The sequence below is a fragment of the Rhinichthys klamathensis genome, unplaced genomic scaffold (assembly GCF_029890125.1).
Source record: "Rhinichthys klamathensis goyatoka isolate OS25496 unplaced genomic scaffold, OSU_Roscu_1.1 h1tg000059l_1, whole genome shotgun sequence".
NCBI lineage: Eukaryota > Metazoa > Chordata > Actinopteri > Cypriniformes > Leuciscidae > Rhinichthys > Rhinichthys klamathensis.
The window spans coordinates 7721189-7738376 of NW_026606604.1; the positions used below are offsets into that span (position 1 = coordinate 7721189).

Below are 17188 nucleotides of genomic sequence, written 5' to 3' on the forward strand. Positions count from 1 at the left end.
AGAAAAAATATTTACATTATTGTCTGTCTTTTTTCCCCCTCATGTGCCACACACAATTTTTTGACAGCATTTGTTAAAGGGATAGTTCACCCACAAATTATTATATTATAAATTATTATATTATAAATTATGCAATTAATTACTCACCATCATGTCGTTGCAAACCCGTAAGACTTTCGTTCATCTTCTGAACTCAAATGAAAATCTTTTTATTAATAAGATCTGCATTGACAGCTTCGCAACTACCACTTTGACGCTTCAAAAAGTTCATAAAGAAATCGTAAAACTAATCCACATGAATTGAGCTGTTTAGTCCAAATTTTCTGAAGAGACTCGATCACTTTATATGATGAACAGATTGAATTTAGGCTTTTATTCACATAAACATTCATCAACTCACACATCAGTTGTGGTAAACAGAAGCTCAAACATGTTCGCTTGACGTGCGAGAACCAATGAGGTTCATTTTCGTGTTACGCAGGACGTGAGGCACAGTTGAGCTTCTGTTTATGTTCGCTGATCAATGTTTATATTTAAATAAAAGCCTAAATTACATCATAGAAAGCGATCAAGTCTCTTAAAAAAATTGGACTGAACCGCTCAATACATATGGATTAGTTGTACTATCTCTTTATGCACTTTTTGAAGCGTCAAAGTAGTAGTTGCGTATACGGTCAATGGAGGGACAGAAAGCTCTCAGATTTCATCAGAAAGATCTTCATTTGTGTTCCGAAGATGAACGAAAGTCTTACGGGTTTGGAACGACGTGAGGGTGAGTAATTAATGACAGAATCTTTGGGTGAACTATCCCTTTAAAGTTATTGAGTGAATATTCCTCCTGCTATGTGGTTGCTAGTGTGCCGTGGGGGAGTTGCAATAACATTGCTATTGGTGGATGATATGTTCTAAATGTTTTTATTGTGTTACTATGAGGTTGTTGGGGTGATGTGAATGGTTGAAGTAGAGTTACAATGCTGTTGCTAATCCACTCTGATTTGTTTGAAACATTTTGCTAAATTGCTACAGTGTCCTGGGTGTTATTTTTACAGCTTTTTTGGTATTTAAGGTATTTTAGGTAATATTCTGGTGTCCTCAGGCCTGTCCTGTAATTCTAAGGGTTCTTTCTTCCTGGTTTATTGTCCGTGAGGTGACATAACACATATTGCGCATGAGGAATTATTTAACACATAAAACATACATTAAACATAGAAATATAATACTCAGGGTTAGGGTTTGTTCAGCTCGATAGTAATAGTGATTCTGCCTTTGCAAACACTACTAAAAACCCTCTTAAGATTCTTTAAAATCCTTTCATGATGTTGTTATATACATGGCTGCGTGGGAAGCTGACATTGTCTGAATGGTTGTGCAAGTTTTTGCAGAAGAATTGCGTATTTTGAAAGTGATTGAGTTTGAAGGTCAGCTGTCTGCATCTCTCCAGTGTAAAGCGATGTTAGTTTAGGAATGACAAGCATCTGCTAACACACTCTTGATTCTTTAAAGAAAGCCTGTTGGCATGTTTTTTGATTTGTCCTCAGAACTCCCTTAATTGTTCAGCTGTGAAACTTAAAGTGTGCTATTTTCCCAGAGCGCTGGAAATGTCCTTGCAGAGATTCACAATTCACATTTGTTCAAGTACAAAAATGTGAGTGGGAGTGCTCAGACACACATACACACACACAGCAAAAGCCACTGTGTATCGCAAGTTGTGCATAACATGAAACTACCTTAACGTATCTTGACTATTTCTCTCTCTTCATCTATTCAGAGTATCCTGGCCTTGAACCCTCGGGTCCAGACTCATGCTGCGCTCCTCTCTACTGCGACGAAGAAAATGGAGAAAAAACACTGGAAAAGAAACGCAGAGAAAGGCTGTGAGGTGCGTCTCCTTCATCACCCTCAACCCTCATCTTTTCACCTGCCCTTCCATAGGGCTCTCTCGCTGACCAATCAGCCGTAGAAAAGAGGAACTTAGTGTTGTTTCCAGATTTAGATGGGCTCTTTCCTGGCAGTGGACCCATCTGTTTAGCTTTCTTCGGTTTTTCTGCTTTTTAACCTTTCGTTTGGCCTTGTTGAGAAATCGGCAGCTGTGTTCAGCACCACAACCGCAAAAACTCAAGTTGTATTTGCCCACATACATGGTCTTAAACTGACAAACTCAGAAAGCCTGCGGGAAGTGAAAATGCTTTAATATAATTTAACATATTTAATACATACCGAATACCTATATTATATTATATTTAAGTTGTATTTTCTTTCAAATGTATGTTATCAGCAACAATTTGAGTAAAAATGCCAAGTACTGCCAATGCTAGTATTGTCATTATCAATACTGATGAGTGTAGAAATAAAGTTTTTGTCATTTCTGACTATTTAATGATTAATTAGGCATTTTCCATTATATTATCACATTAAATGTATTAATTATGTCACATTAAGTCATTATTTATAACATTTAATAGATCTAAGTTGCAACATTATCAGAATTTTAGTTTGCTTTATCATTTATTAACACCAACCTTTTAATTTAAATCAATTGAAGTAAATAAAATTGACAGCAAATGTCACACAAACCCATTATGATAAATGTCAAATAGATTTGTTATTTAATGTGAAATAACTCCAGACATCAGAATCAAAAATAGTTTAGTTTCTCTCGTACTATTTGCTAGTTTTTCCATTTCAAAGTTTACGAATATAAAATTGCTAGTTAAAAAAGCCTGTTTCCACCTAAAGTAAAAACATAAAGTAATTGGGAGATACATTTAATAAAAATAAAAGTCACATTGTGAGAGATAAAATCCCAGTTATGATAAATAAGGTCACAATAATTGTTCCATAGATTTCACTGTTTGCTTGACAGATATAGATACTCGCTCGTTGCTTGTTGCGATCGCAGCTGGTAAGAACTAACTAGATTAACATACATATAAATATTAAATGTGCAAAGCATGCTCTGCTGTTACCACAGAATGCACATTATGAAAACTGAACACCTGCATTTAAGCCTTGTGTAGAAAACGTCTATCTTGTTCACCTCAATTCTGTGTATATCAAAAAATAGAACTACTAAAATGAACATCCGGCTCACATGTACACAAGCTCAGTTGACTTCCTGTGAGTGAGCAGGTATTTCATCATTAGACAAGAAGGTGTTGGTGAGCTACACTCGCTAACACACATGCTCAGACAGTCGTTCAAACGTAATTATCTTACGATTCCAGGCACATGCCATCAAAGTCTCACGAATATCTCCCCAGACCAGCGTGCGACGGGAAGGGTTTGTGTTTTTTGGCAGGTGGCCGCTATGCCTCGTCTGTCCTTTTTAAAGGCGACTGAGCCTCCTGCTTGTTTGATGTGGAGACACAACAAGATGGAGGTGTTTTGTAGGGGAGATTATCTACTCCCTGCTGACAGCACTGTTGCTAAGTACAGCTGCCTAATTCATCATTCTAATCAATGGGGATGGATCGCAGGCCTGATTTAATTCATAAAGGCTGTGTGCTATAGATTGAACATATGGCGTGTGATTTTACTCTATCAGGAGTATACATGTGTATCTTTTGCGTGCTACACTTGTGCAAATATGCGCGGTCCCTGAAAATGGACATGTCTGCCAAGGGATGAAATGGAAATTTGTGTTGTCCTTCAAATACTGTTAATCAGAATTCGCTGCAAAATCAACCTTAATGCTTCCGCATGCTTTCCGCCTGTCTATTTACTCATGCGATGCATTTCTCACTGTCAATTCACCAATAAATATAAGAGGTGCAGAGAGTCTGTGAAGCTGCTCGTGATGTTCCTTATGGATCTTCTGCCACTGATTTATCCTCTTCGTAAAGAAAAAGCAATGAACGTTTTAGTGATCCTTAAAATAACTTTTGTAGGGCCCCGAAAGCGGGATCATAATTGTCCTGTGGAATTGCGCCGGATGCCAGAGGGGCTGTAAACTTAGTTTTTACAGGGAATCCGTGAGTGCCGGGTGTCTATAGTTTCCAAATGAGTTCTTGGGAAAACATGGTGGCATGTAGCCAGCCGTTATCTCACTCCGTCAGGACTCAGGTGCCCGCGCATTTCCTTCCCCTCCCCCTCAGGGCACCCGTAGCACACTGTCCGTGAGGAGATTTCGCTACACTTCCCTGCAGGCGACGTCCTGTACGGGAACGCAGACGGTTCAAGTCGACGCTATTAGCTGACCGGAGCCTTACCAATATTTGTCTTTCTGCTACAATAGCACAGGTTGAGGCTGGAGATAATCTACCAAACAAAACACAAGTCGAGTTTTGCAGCAGCTGCGGAGATAGAAGTGGAAACACACTTAAAGTGCCCTTGGTTTTTTGCAGATAACGCCGCTGTTTACTGATGGTTTTCTTTTAATAATCTGTCTGTACGGTCTAATCCAATTTAATGAGTCTCCAGATTGCATTATGATCCCCAGGTCCTGTGAAGGGCAGGTATATCTGCCAGAAGCAAAAGCTAAAGGTTTTTTTTTTTTTTCTTCATCGGCAAGGAGGGAGGGTGGGAGTAGAAACAGGCTTTTCAGATTTGAGTTGCCTCAGTAGGTGCGTTCACTTGGTATTTATTGTAAATGTATTAGCATTTTTCTGTGTAGAGGTCATGTGTAAACAGAAGTCGTTGTCGAAATGCTGGCAAATCAGCTTAGGGGCGAATTCACTGCACAGTTGCGCCATTTTTTTTAGTGTGCAAAAAGTTTGAGTAAACTCAAAACGTCCTTGTTAGTCCAAAAACAGCTTTTATTGAAACCAAGCTCCCAAAATGACTTAAGGTCCTTTCACACTGGACGCGATTTTGACGCACGAATAATTCGCGCGATAGTTTTATTTTTTGATCAGCTGTTTGTGTAATGAGTGCTTCCACACCGAACGCGAATGTGCTGCGGCGAAAAAACAAGTTTTATTTTTTTCGCTTCGATGTCGATTTTTTTTTTAAACTTTTGCGGCGACAGAAAAGGCTTCAGCCAATCGAAGGCGAAGCTTGTTGACGCTTTGACTGCTCTGACGTAGCAGCATTATGTGCGAGAGAAGAGAAGTGACACAACATGAAATGTAAACTAAAAACAAGCAATACATTGAAACTAGAAACCTTTTATAATGACAGCATTTTTATATTGCCTATTCCGCATCTCAACGCACGCATACCCTATCATTTATGACATGACGGTGTTTCTTACCAGCAAAACGAGGCATGGGATAAAATAGCTGGGATAGTTGGTGTCTCCAGCGAGTTGATGAAGTGCGTGCTGATGATTTATAATATTTTTGACTAGGAGGGAAATAATTGATTTGGAATATTTTCAACATTCATGGTTGTGTGTTTCATATTATTTTTGCATGCATGTATAGGCCACACACCAGAGCATGTGAGTAAATAAAGCAGAGCGGGGTGACGCTTAAATAGGCCTATAAAAAACTCAAACAAAACATAAGTTTCATATATACGTTTAAATAATATAATGCTATTTTTTTTATTTCATCTATGTTGATGATCTATATGAAAAGGGAACCTCATGAGATGAGTAAGGATCATAAGATGCCCAATATATCGAAAACATTTGGAATGGGTCAGACATCATTTTGACCACTTATGAAGTTTTGTTTTGTAGAAAGCCTTTCTTTAAAGTGAATTTCTTTTTGTATAAATTGTATCTTAATTTTAATCAATGTTTCATCAACAAATTGCCTGGATTAATAGGAATAAGAAGCAAATATAGTAGACAATATAATTAGGTCACGAGGCGCCGGCGCGTGAACTGGAGCGCGTCTCATACCGAAAACTGACAGAAAACACTTTATTAATAAACAATTCAAATGTTTAATGCATAATCCTTACTTTGGCTAGCCTGACTACGTCAGACTTCGTACTTCCGCTCAATTTCATTTCGCTTCGGTACTTAGTCTGAGACATCGACATGTCTCTCAGTTTTCCTCCGGCCTGAAAACAGACGGCCAATCAACGAACAGAGAGCCGAGCTGAGAGCCGTGACGTAGAGGCAAAGCGCCGAGTTTAAGGTTGGGGAAATCGAAAACGACCGCGGATATGGAGACACGGGATGCAATTCGCTCTCCTGTGGAGAATATTCCCGGCATTTCCAAACTGAAGCCCGAACAAGAAGAGTGTTTGTTAAACATTTTGAATGGAGGTGATGTTGTGGCCCTACTCCCGACAGGTTTTGGTAAAAGTTAAATTTATCAACTATTACCGATCGTCAGCAAGAAACTGGGCAGGCCAAAGGCCGGCAAGGCGATAGTTGTGATTGTGTCCCCCTTGGTTGCACTCAGGATCAGGTTAAGGAGGCAGCAAAACTCGGTCAGCCATGTTCACTCCGGTATTTCGCTCGATGGTTTCGTTTTCGCATCATACATGTGTTTACAGTGGAAGTTCGATGCGGCTGAGCTGGCGAATAACACACGTCATAACCAAACGTTATGTGATTGGCTTACGGGTAACCAATGATTTTATACTTCAGACAACCCCCCCCCCCCCCCCCCCCCCCACGATAAAGAAAACACTTTTCAATGATGCCATGCCAGACTCTGTCTATGAAGCAAAGCGAAGTAGCAGAGTTTGGTATTACCAGGCTATACTTTGGCCGGTTCTTTGTGGCAAAGTTTTAGCTACTTTACAAGATTAACATACTCCCCTTCAGACTCTCTGTTCTTTAAGATTGGGTGCACATAAAACCTTCTTTTCTGTCTTTTAAAGAAAACGAAAAGCTCGTCTTCACTGGATGATGATGATGGTAAAGTGTCCGTGTTTTCACAGCTGTCGGCGCGAAAGTTTTGGAATGTTGAAGCTCTGAACGTCGCAAATACGCGTCGCGGCTGATGTGAATGGTGTTGACGCGAACTATTCGCACGCGAACTATTCGCTTTTCCATTTCGCTTTTCCGTTACACGCCCGGTGTGAAAGGGCCTTTAGTTTCAGATTGTGCCTCAGCATGATGTCATAGTGTGATGAAATTCTCATTCTCATTGCCTCTTTAGCCCCGCCCACCGATTGGCGCATGTCCTGTAGTAGTAAATACGAGAGAGACGCAAACACAGGATTTCTCGAACATCAACAAAAAAAGATAGAGATGCCTCTGAGGATTACAAGATGTTCTACAGTTCCAAGTTGTGGAAAAACAGTCTTTGCATTGCCTTCCTCCTTGTGATCCTAAGTGTGGATGAGCTTTATTTTTTATCAAAGTTTCAGATCGCGTCAGAAAAACACTGTTAGGGTACGTTTACACAACAATGACATCCTTAAAACTGCAAAGTTTTTCCTTTTGAGTTTTCCGCGTACAGACAAATTTCATTTTCATTTTTCAGACGTTTCATTGTCAAAACGATCCCCATTCACACGGATCCGCGTAAACGACTAAAAACGCTGTTTTCTGCTGCCAGGCCATTAGATGGCGATGAAACACTATAGACTGAACACGTAATACGCATGTGCATGACGTCATTGTCTTCAGAGATTCGCGTTTTTGTTGTTTACACGGAGACCGTTTTCAAAAAGTAAGCATTTTCAGGCACCCAAACCGCCGCTGTCGTGTAAACGAACGGCCAAAACGCATAAAAAGCTTTACGGTTTTAGTTGAAAACAGTGTCGTGTAAACAGCCCCTTAGGCCCCATCCACACTACTGCGTTTTAGTTTAGAAACGGATAATTAAAACGAATACGATCTCCGTCCACACCAGCGTTTTAGCTGCGTATTAGAATTGATCTCCGTCCACATTAAAACGACTGAAAACGCGGATCACGTGACCATTCACCAACACTGGGCTTGCGCGTGCCGGTGTAAACACACCTTCATTGATAAAATTATCCCACCATGCTCTGGGTTAACCCCAAACCGACGCTCCATGTACGGTCAACGCCGCCGCTGCACACGGGAATTGTCACAGATCGCTCGAATAATAGCTTGACTCCGGCGCATGTAGGCAGTTATAGCGTTGTAAAATGCAGAATTTACTTGTACAACAGCTGCTAGCAAAGATATACGCCATGACTGATGACACCCAATCATAGAGCCGAGCGTGAGCCTCTACTACGTCATCGTTTCTAAAGTCCTCCGTTTTGACCCGTCTACACTAAAACGCCCTCCGGAGATTCAAAACGAAAAACGGATCGGCAGCGTTTCTAAACTTCTCCGTTTTGGGTCTCCGTTTTTGCCGTTTTAGTGTGGACGGGAGGTACAAACGTAGCAAAATGTCTCCGTTTTTAAACGAAAACGCAGTAGTGTGGACGGGGCCTTAGTCTGTTTGCTTCATTTTACACACAGAGATGCTGTGTGACTCAATGTATGCAGAGACCCCCTGATATGATTGTAAATCTCTTTGGGTGTACAGTAGCCTACATAGGAAAGCTCTGTAAATGCCTCATTTATTCATTCATGCATTCATATTGTGACCTTCTTCCTCGTAGTCAGCTCTGTTCTCTGTCATTGGCTGGGACTTTATAGTTGGGACTGCTTCTAGTTTATTAGGCATCAGAGCTAATTGCTTTAATGAGACATGATGAAAGGGAGAGGAGGCAGAGGAAAAAAGCTTAATTTGAATCCTTTCTGGAATTCGTTAAGTAATTCAAATTGGCTTTCATAATTCCTGTTCCGCGCCAGGTCACCGCTGAGGTCCAAAGATGGAATGTAAACTGAATTTCTTAAATAGATTTTCCTTTATAGCACAATCATCTTGCGTCTTCCTTGAATCTAGTCTCGACCTCACACTCATTAGATGAATAAATTATGGACAAATTACCACAATTTGGGTGCTAACCGTTTTTTCTAAGCGATATTAGGGTTCTTTGAAGCTTTTAAAGTAATTATGTTTTTGCTTTAAAAAAATCATCCAATGAATTATACTTAGGAATTATGATGTCTGATGGAGTCTGTCTATCCATCCATCCATCCATCCATCATTCTATTTATCGCTATATCTTTTGTTATATCTGTCTATCGTTACATCTGTCTTGTCTCTCTGTCTGTCTTTCTGTCCGTCTGTCTGTCATTCTATTTATCGCTATATCTATTGTAATATCTGTCTATCATTCCATCTGTCTATCTGTCTATCGTTACATCTGTCTTGTCTGTCTGTCTCTCTATCAATTGTTCTATCTGTCTGTATATCGTTCTATCGGTCTATCTATCATTCTGTCTTTCTATAGTTCAATCCATCCATCCATCCATCCATCCATCCATCCATCCATCCATCCATCCATCCATCCATCCATCCATCCATCCATCCATCCATCCATCCATCCATCCATCCATCCATCCATCCATCCAATTTATTGTTTAGACCTTATTGTTCAAGTGTCATTTAAATGGATAGCTCACCCAAAAAAAAAACATCATTAGAAGGTTGAAGAATGTCGGTAACCAAACAGTTGATGGGCCCCATTGACTTCCATAGTCTTTTTTTCCCCATACTATAAGTCAACTATCAACTGTTTGCTTACCCATATTCCTCAAAACATCTTCTTTTGTGTTCAACAGAAGAAAGAAATTAATACAGGTTTGGAATAACTTGAAGGTGAGTAAATGATGAAGGTTCAACTTGAAGGTTTTTTTTGTGAACTATCCCTTTAAGTCTAATTTGAGGAATACTTCATTTCCTGCAGTGTTATGCGGCTCTCTGTTTTGCATGATACAGTTGACAAAGAGATATCCAGCACTCATATTCTGATCACCCATTAAATCATTACATTCATAAAAGACAACAGAGAATCAATTTTCCCTTTAAAAACATTCAGGCATCAGTACGAAATGATCCAAAATACTTTATTGTAGAGGCCACATCTGTCATCTTCACATCTGTAATGGTAGATATGTTAAAACAAGGATTTTGCTGTAAATGCTGTTAATTCTCATTGGTCCAAATTCCAACTCCTCATAACTGTATATTAAACATGATATATGCTCTGATTAGCAGGGAGGTGTCAGTTAGCAGTTTCATTATTGCGTAAGGGCACTTTGTTAGCTTTACTCCATTGAATGTTAGCCAGCAGGTGTTGATATGCATTGGGCCGCACAAAGTATTACTTTAACACAGGCTTAAGTCTTAAGCAGTGAATTAAAGTGTGTGTAAGTGCTCATCTCTAATTACCTGGCACAATTACACGCCACATTGGATCAACACGGCTATCGATTGCTGCTGTCTGAGCTGATATCGGCCCTACTTCACTGCGCTAGATTGTACGTTTCGGGTGAAGAAAGGGTGAAGTGATCAATGCGTTTTATCTGCTGGAACATGCATACATCACCGCCTCCAATGCCACCCATCCCATAATGCCACACTTTCCTCCTTTTCCTCACAGGATTTATCCTCCACTACATGGATTAGACAACCGCATCCGCCGCATAATCCATTCAGGCGAAGGGGAGGAGATTACAATGTTGGGCTTTTGATGTTAATAGAAACCCTTAATAAGTCCTTTTTTGTGCTTTTACATGCTTCTTAATATATAAAGGAAAACACAAAAGGCTTGTTATGCCTGCTCAGCTGGCTGTGTGTACCGTTCCAGCAGCACTGGAATCATCTGAATGGTTTTCAGCTCAGAATGGGCTGCTTTCTGTCATGCTTTTTCATTAATGAGATTTCCATATAAAGCTGGTCGTCTTGTCACTGTCTTTAGGGTCTTTTCTTTTTTTTTTCTGTCTGAGGGGAGGGAAGACGCTGTCATTATTGAAGCGTTTTTGCTGAGAACTATTATTGATAGAGATCCTTAAAAAAACATATCACAGACTTGACGAGGAGCGTGTCATACCACTATACGTAATGAGTCTTATTAATCACACTTATACTAAAGGAACGTTTCTAAATGTCTCGAGGACTGTTAATCTGGTCGTCGCATAGTGTGAAGTTTTCTGAGCTCTATTCATACATCAGACAGGCATATATACAGCTCTGCTCATACGTTTACATACCCCTTGCAGAATATGCAAGATGCTAATACAAAAAGTAGAAGGGATCATAAAAATTGCATGTTATTTTTTTTACTACTGTCCTGAATAAGCTGTTTTACATAATTTAATAATTATGTATATATAATTATAACATATTTTACATGATGTTTTACATTCATTTCAAATAACTGTTTTCTATTATATATAAATAAATAAATATATATATTAAAATGTAATTTATTCCTGTGATGCAAAGCTGCATTTTTAGCATCATTGCTCTAGTCTTCAGTGTCACATGATCCTTCAGAAATCATTCTAATATGCTGATTTGCTGCTCAAGAAACATCATTATCGATTTTGAAAACTGTAATAAATTTTTTTCAGGATTCTTTCATAAAAAGGTTCATTCGAAGTTCCAAACAACTGCATTTTTTTAAAATAGAAATCTTTTGTAACTTTATAAATGTCTTTGCTGTCACTTTTGATCAATTGTGTGTCCTCTTAAATAATATATTAAATTCTTTAAAAAACTAACAAATATTTTTGTATATTGTTCAAATGATTCCAATTTTTTTTTTTTTTACATATACAAAATATATAAAGTTTTATTTATATAGTTTTTATATATACGTTTTATATTTATTATATTTATATATATATTTTATTTATATATTTAATTTCATTAAAAATTTTGAATTATTTATTTCAACTAAATTCTCTTGAATTCTCTAGTAGTTAGCGTTTTTGTTGTTGTAAAATTATAGATAATTTTCATCATGGCACTAATGGGTTTCTGATCCCCGCGATTTTATACTGGCTACTCACCTTCACTTTCAGGCAGAATGTACTCCACCCATTTAAATTGATTGTCATATATGAATATTTGCTATTCTTTGTCCCTCGTCATTGTCAAGGGAGCTGAAGTTTGATTTTTGCAGTGTAAACCGTATATGTGTGTGCGAACGCTGTTATTGAGTTATTCAAATCACAGACTTTGGCTCGCAGAGAGAGCACTCCGAGAATGCGGTGCCCACGCACATTATTTCCCAAATATCTCTGCTTCCCGATGCAATATTTCCTTGTCACCCACAAGCTCAGACAGTGCAATAATTATCAATTTCCATATCATTGTGTTTTTATTGTTTGAGCAACATAAAATAAAACATTTGTTAATGCCACTCAGTTAGACGAGAGCAGCGTGGAAAGATGAGGGAGGGAAATGTAATTAAAAAAAACTCTGACTTGCACTTTGTCTGTAATCATGTAAATTGAATGTCAGTCAGAATGGCGAGCACGTTCTGTTATTAGATTTCAAACTCCTCGTGCCCGCCGTGTGCCTTACCAAACACTGAGTCTGCCACCGTCGCTACTGTATGAGACCCAAGCGGGCAGAGCTGACAAACTCTGTTGTCATAGCAGGAATATTAACACTGTTTACATTTGTTAAGTGATTTATTAGTTTAAAACTTTTTTGAAGTTTAGTTTGTACCTGTGCAATCTTTTTTTTGGAGTGATATATTAAGCATAATATTAAATTGTTTATTATAATAATTTTACAAAGTCATTTATGCTGCTTGTTACATTTAGTTCAGTTTATTTTCTAATCTCTATTTTAGACTCTATATAAAAAGTATTTTGTTTTGTTTTATCGTTGCATTTTTTTAATAAGCTAAGCTGTCTGTCATGCAACTGGAAAATGTACTTAAATTTGTCTTAATTACTTCGCAGCACTGCTCTTCACTTTTCTTCACTTTTCTTCACTTTTCTAACAGAAGTCCAGTTTATCTCTTTAGTGTTTAACAAACATCCTCTGAATCATTAACATTTGTTGTTGTAGTCCTGTTGTGTGCTTCGTCACGTGATTTTAGATGTTCAGAGGTTCAAATGCAGAAGAAACCCCGGATTCGTTCCGCTGAGTGGAAAAACTTCCTCAAGGGTTGTGATTGATGTGAGCTGTCAAGTTCTGAGTGGGGACCAACTGTCACCTGAGAGCTGGATAAATAAAAAATTATTCACGGTCAAGTTTGCATGTGAAATTGCATTACATGTTGCTGTAGGTTTTTCCAACCATGCATGGCTTTAGCTTGAAGTCAGATCTATCTATCTATCTATCTATCTATCTATCTATCTATCTATCTATCTATCTATCTATCTATCTATCTATCTATCTATCTATCTATCTATCTATCTATCTATCTATCTATCTATCTGTCTATCTGTCTATCTGTCTATCTGTCTATCTGTCTATCTGTCTGTCTGTCTGTCTGTCTGAAAATGCCTGAAATTATTGTTGTTATTATTAAAAGTAGTAATAATGATAATAATGCATTTTATTTGAATAACACCTTTCATAAAATAACACCTTTCATGCATAAAATGCAACTTAACCCTTGTGTTATGTTGCGGGTCAATTTAACCCGTTTCGTTTTTCTAGTTGTTGGAAATACTGGTTAACCTTTGTTTTTTTTCTTGATATTTTGTGACTTTTTCTCATTTATCATGATGAACATGCATGCAAAGTTTCAACATGTTCTGACATATACAAACAAAATTACTATTACGTTCGTGATGTTCACGGGTCAATTTGACCCTCATAGGCAGCCATTCAAAAGCAACTGTACAGACACAAAATAAAAACATTTATTTTCTGTATGTAAGGGCACTTCAACTCCAGTTCTAACGTGCAAGTGTATCTAAAAGTGCTCTAACCCTAACCAAACACACTTGAAAAAGCTAAAATCACAGTGTTTAGAATTATTTGCAAATTACAGATGAAAATCTTTGTCAGACACAGATAGTAAAATCAGCTCTCATTTCAATAAGATATCAAGATATCAAGATATCTAAAATACCTAGCTTTTAACCAAAACTTTTATGTAGGATTTTCAAAGGCAGCTTCACAGAGCCAAAAAATTAACAAAAAACATTTATTTGATGTATGTTTTTGTTATGTTTGGTTTCTCACTTCCCTGTGAGTGAATAATGAAACTAGGTCTTAGGAAACTAGGGAAAGTTAACTTAGGAAAATTACAAATTTTCATTATACAGCAAAATTGTATTGTTCAGTTACGGTGTTCAAAGCATAAAATGTAAAAAAAAAAAAAAAAAAGTAAAAAAAATGTATATGCAAAAAAAGTCAGTATACTGTTTATTTTCCAATTTTGTTAAAAATTGGTTTAAAAACATTTTTATAAATCATATTTTCAGATATAATGTTTTTGTAATGTTTGACAAATGTTGATATTAAAAGTTTACAGTTTGTATCTAAATCTTTGTTGTTTTTCACAGTGTGATTTTTGAGGAATTGTATTGAATCCAATTAGGGTCAATTTGACCCACTCCATACAGAATTAGATCAGTGCACAAGGGTTAACTTGCTTCAAATGTCAAAATAACAGAAACAAAACAAAACAAAGCAAAAATAAAAGCCACAATTTAAAAAAAAACACAACAAAAAACTTGCTCTCAAACATGATGGCGGATTCCGGGCAGTTGCCGAGGGCAGAGGTCATTTTTAGTTTTCATGTTTGCGTGCTTGTTTTTATGTGCACGTGTGTCAGTTTATTACGTGGTCTAAATCTGGAGTACTGGGGAGCGGAAATTGTGTCTCCTTGTAATTACCTGCTTGTCCATACCAGCACGTTTCATTCAAACTCCGCACCTACCTTCAGGGGTCAGGGGCTAGAGAGGGGTCGATTACCATGACAACCGCAGTCCGAGCTCCAGAACGCTTCGACATTTTGTACCAGCCCATGAGTTGGCCGTGTCACATCCGATGAATCACATTGCACAGCCATGGCAGTGCGCTACAATCTGCATGAGAGCTTGTAGGAACAGTCTCGCTGATGATGAAGTTTGAGTGGATTATGTTCAAAGCCTGTGTAACAGCCCCAATCAATGCGATGTACCGCGCACACGCAAACATCCAAACAAATAACAGCGCCTCCTCTGTCATCTCATTTCTCTCTCCCTCTCTCTCTCTCTCTCTCTCTTGCAGAGCTGCGTGAAGCTAGAGAACAATTTTGATGACATCAAACACACGACTCTGAGTGAGCGTGGAGCACTTCGGGAAGCGGTGAGGTAAGACCAGGTCACCATGGCAACAGTCACAGATGTGGCGCAGACCAAAGTACTGGTGGTGGTGGTCGTGGGTGATTGGGGGAAGTCATTCTTCATTATTTGGGGAACAAATGAGTTTATTGCCACCATTCAGTCAGCCTCTCGAAGGTATTCATTTGTGCGAGGAGAAGACGTCCCTTAGGGCTCCAGATCAGCTATATGGCGTCAGAACAAACTGCGCTCGGCTAACCTGTCAATGTTTAATTTGACTCTCTGGAGCACGTTATCGGCCGTGGTGTTTATGCTTGTCTCTTTCTCTTTAGTGCAAAGGCAGCACCACTAGTATAATTGCTCGTACTTCAATACAAACTATCACTATGTATTCAGCGTTGACACATACTATAACTCATACCACACCGTTTGTCCAGTCATTTGTGGCACTTGATTGAAGACCTTAGATCATATGCTGGTGTTTGATGATTAGTTTATTCATTTCTGCCACTTCAGCAAAGAATTAAAGGGGACCTTTTATGCAAAATTCACTTTTATGAGTTGTTTGAACACAGATGTGTCCACAGTGTGTGTAAACAACCAGCCTATAATGGTAAATATCCACCCACTTCTTTTTTATAATTCCCATAATTCATAAACAGTAGCCGGGTTTCCATTACCCTTCAAATTGCGCAAATTGAAATTGCTAATTGAAAATACGCCCACTGGAAACACGTCAATTTTGCAAAAACTCCCATATATCGCCAAAAAGGTTTTACGGTCACATGGTTTTTCAGGCAATTCGAAAAAGGAATATTTCACAAAACTGCAATGGAAACCGCTTTTTCACATTTACAGTTCACCTGACATAGATGTTTGGACAGAAGACGAGACAGAGTTTTTCATTAAAGCTGCAGTCCGTCGTTTTTCCTCTTTGTCGCCATCTCTGTTTGGAATCTGCAATTGCAGTTATTCGCGGAATTATCAACTTTACGTGGGTTGTGCCTCGGCACGGCACAGCGCGGATGAATCCAATGTTTTGAGGAGAATGTGCGGCTGTCCAGACTGATCTCATGAAATCGCGTATGTATGACACGCCAATTCGTATTTCCATTTTTGGCGTGCTATCAACACGCAGAATCGCTTTTCAGCGTGTTTATCAACGCCTTGACTTAATGTTACATTACTGTATTTATAAATATACGACCTACCCCAACCCCGTCCCTAAACCTACCCGTCACTGGGGTTAATACCATTTATGAGTCTTCCCCTACCATCCTAGGAAAAAAAATTATTGCTCCACAGATGTAAATATACATTTTTCTTCGTTACGCTCGTACATTTAACGGCGTACACATACACGCGGAATCGCTCGTACATTTAATGGCGTAGACATACACGCAAAATATGACGGTTCGTTTCGGCGTGGACATACACGCGGATAGCTCAAAATGCGTATAGATGACACGCCACTTGACTTGAAAGTGGCGTGTATGTTTACGCAAAGTCATGATGTCATGTTGGGCTGTCGGAATCACAGATTCTACTTTTTGGAAGTATGACCAACATAAGAATGTTCACCGGAAAATGTCACCTGAACAAGTAAGTAACATCCACTTTTGTTCTGACTAACTAAGGGAAAAAAAGCATTGCAGTAAATCGCGCGGATTAAATCTAATGATCGCTTATCATATCACGTCAAACCATGCAAATTATACTTTGTTATCAAATTGTTAATGTTAACAACATCAGCATTGCGTGACTACATTTAATGTGTATTGGGGCTACCTGTAGTTAAGTACTCCGTAACTATGAATTACCATTGAAATGTCTTACCTGTCCAGCAGAAAAAAAGCTGTCTCTGCGTTCGTTTTGAAAACACGGAGTTCACTCCACCTTTCAAAAGCCCTTCCGATATTTATCCTTGTTTTCGCATGGGCCCGGTTGCAGTCTCTTTTTTTTCTGTAGCCACTCCGAAGTCTTTTGCATTTTCCGAAGTCTTTTACTCTCAAGACTTCTATTACATCTTGTGAAAAGGTGCATACTAGGTCCCCTTTAAGATAAAGAGGTGGTGTGTAGATAACAGTTTAGTTGTCGGATAATGGGGTTTAATCCTGTGTGGCTCTTAAATGAAGACTGTAGGTCATAGACCGGTGTTTAGTTTGCCTCTTGGTTTGTGATGTCTAATTCTGTCACTTGTAGTGCTTAAATACTTAAAGGCTTTCTTTA

General features: G+C 38.5%; 1 protein-coding gene across 1 annotated transcript in view; it reads left to right on the plus strand.

Moving 5' to 3' along the window:
• dpyda.1 (dihydropyrimidine dehydrogenase a, tandem duplicate 1) overlaps window positions 1-17188 on the plus strand; it is a 190950-nt gene that overhangs the window by 23679 nt on the left and 150083 nt on the right. The window contains 2 exon segments of the mRNA XM_056249222.1: window positions 1769-1879; window positions 14907-14989. Of these exon segments, the coding sequence (XP_056105197.1) occupies window positions 1769-1879; window positions 14907-14989 (194 nt within the window).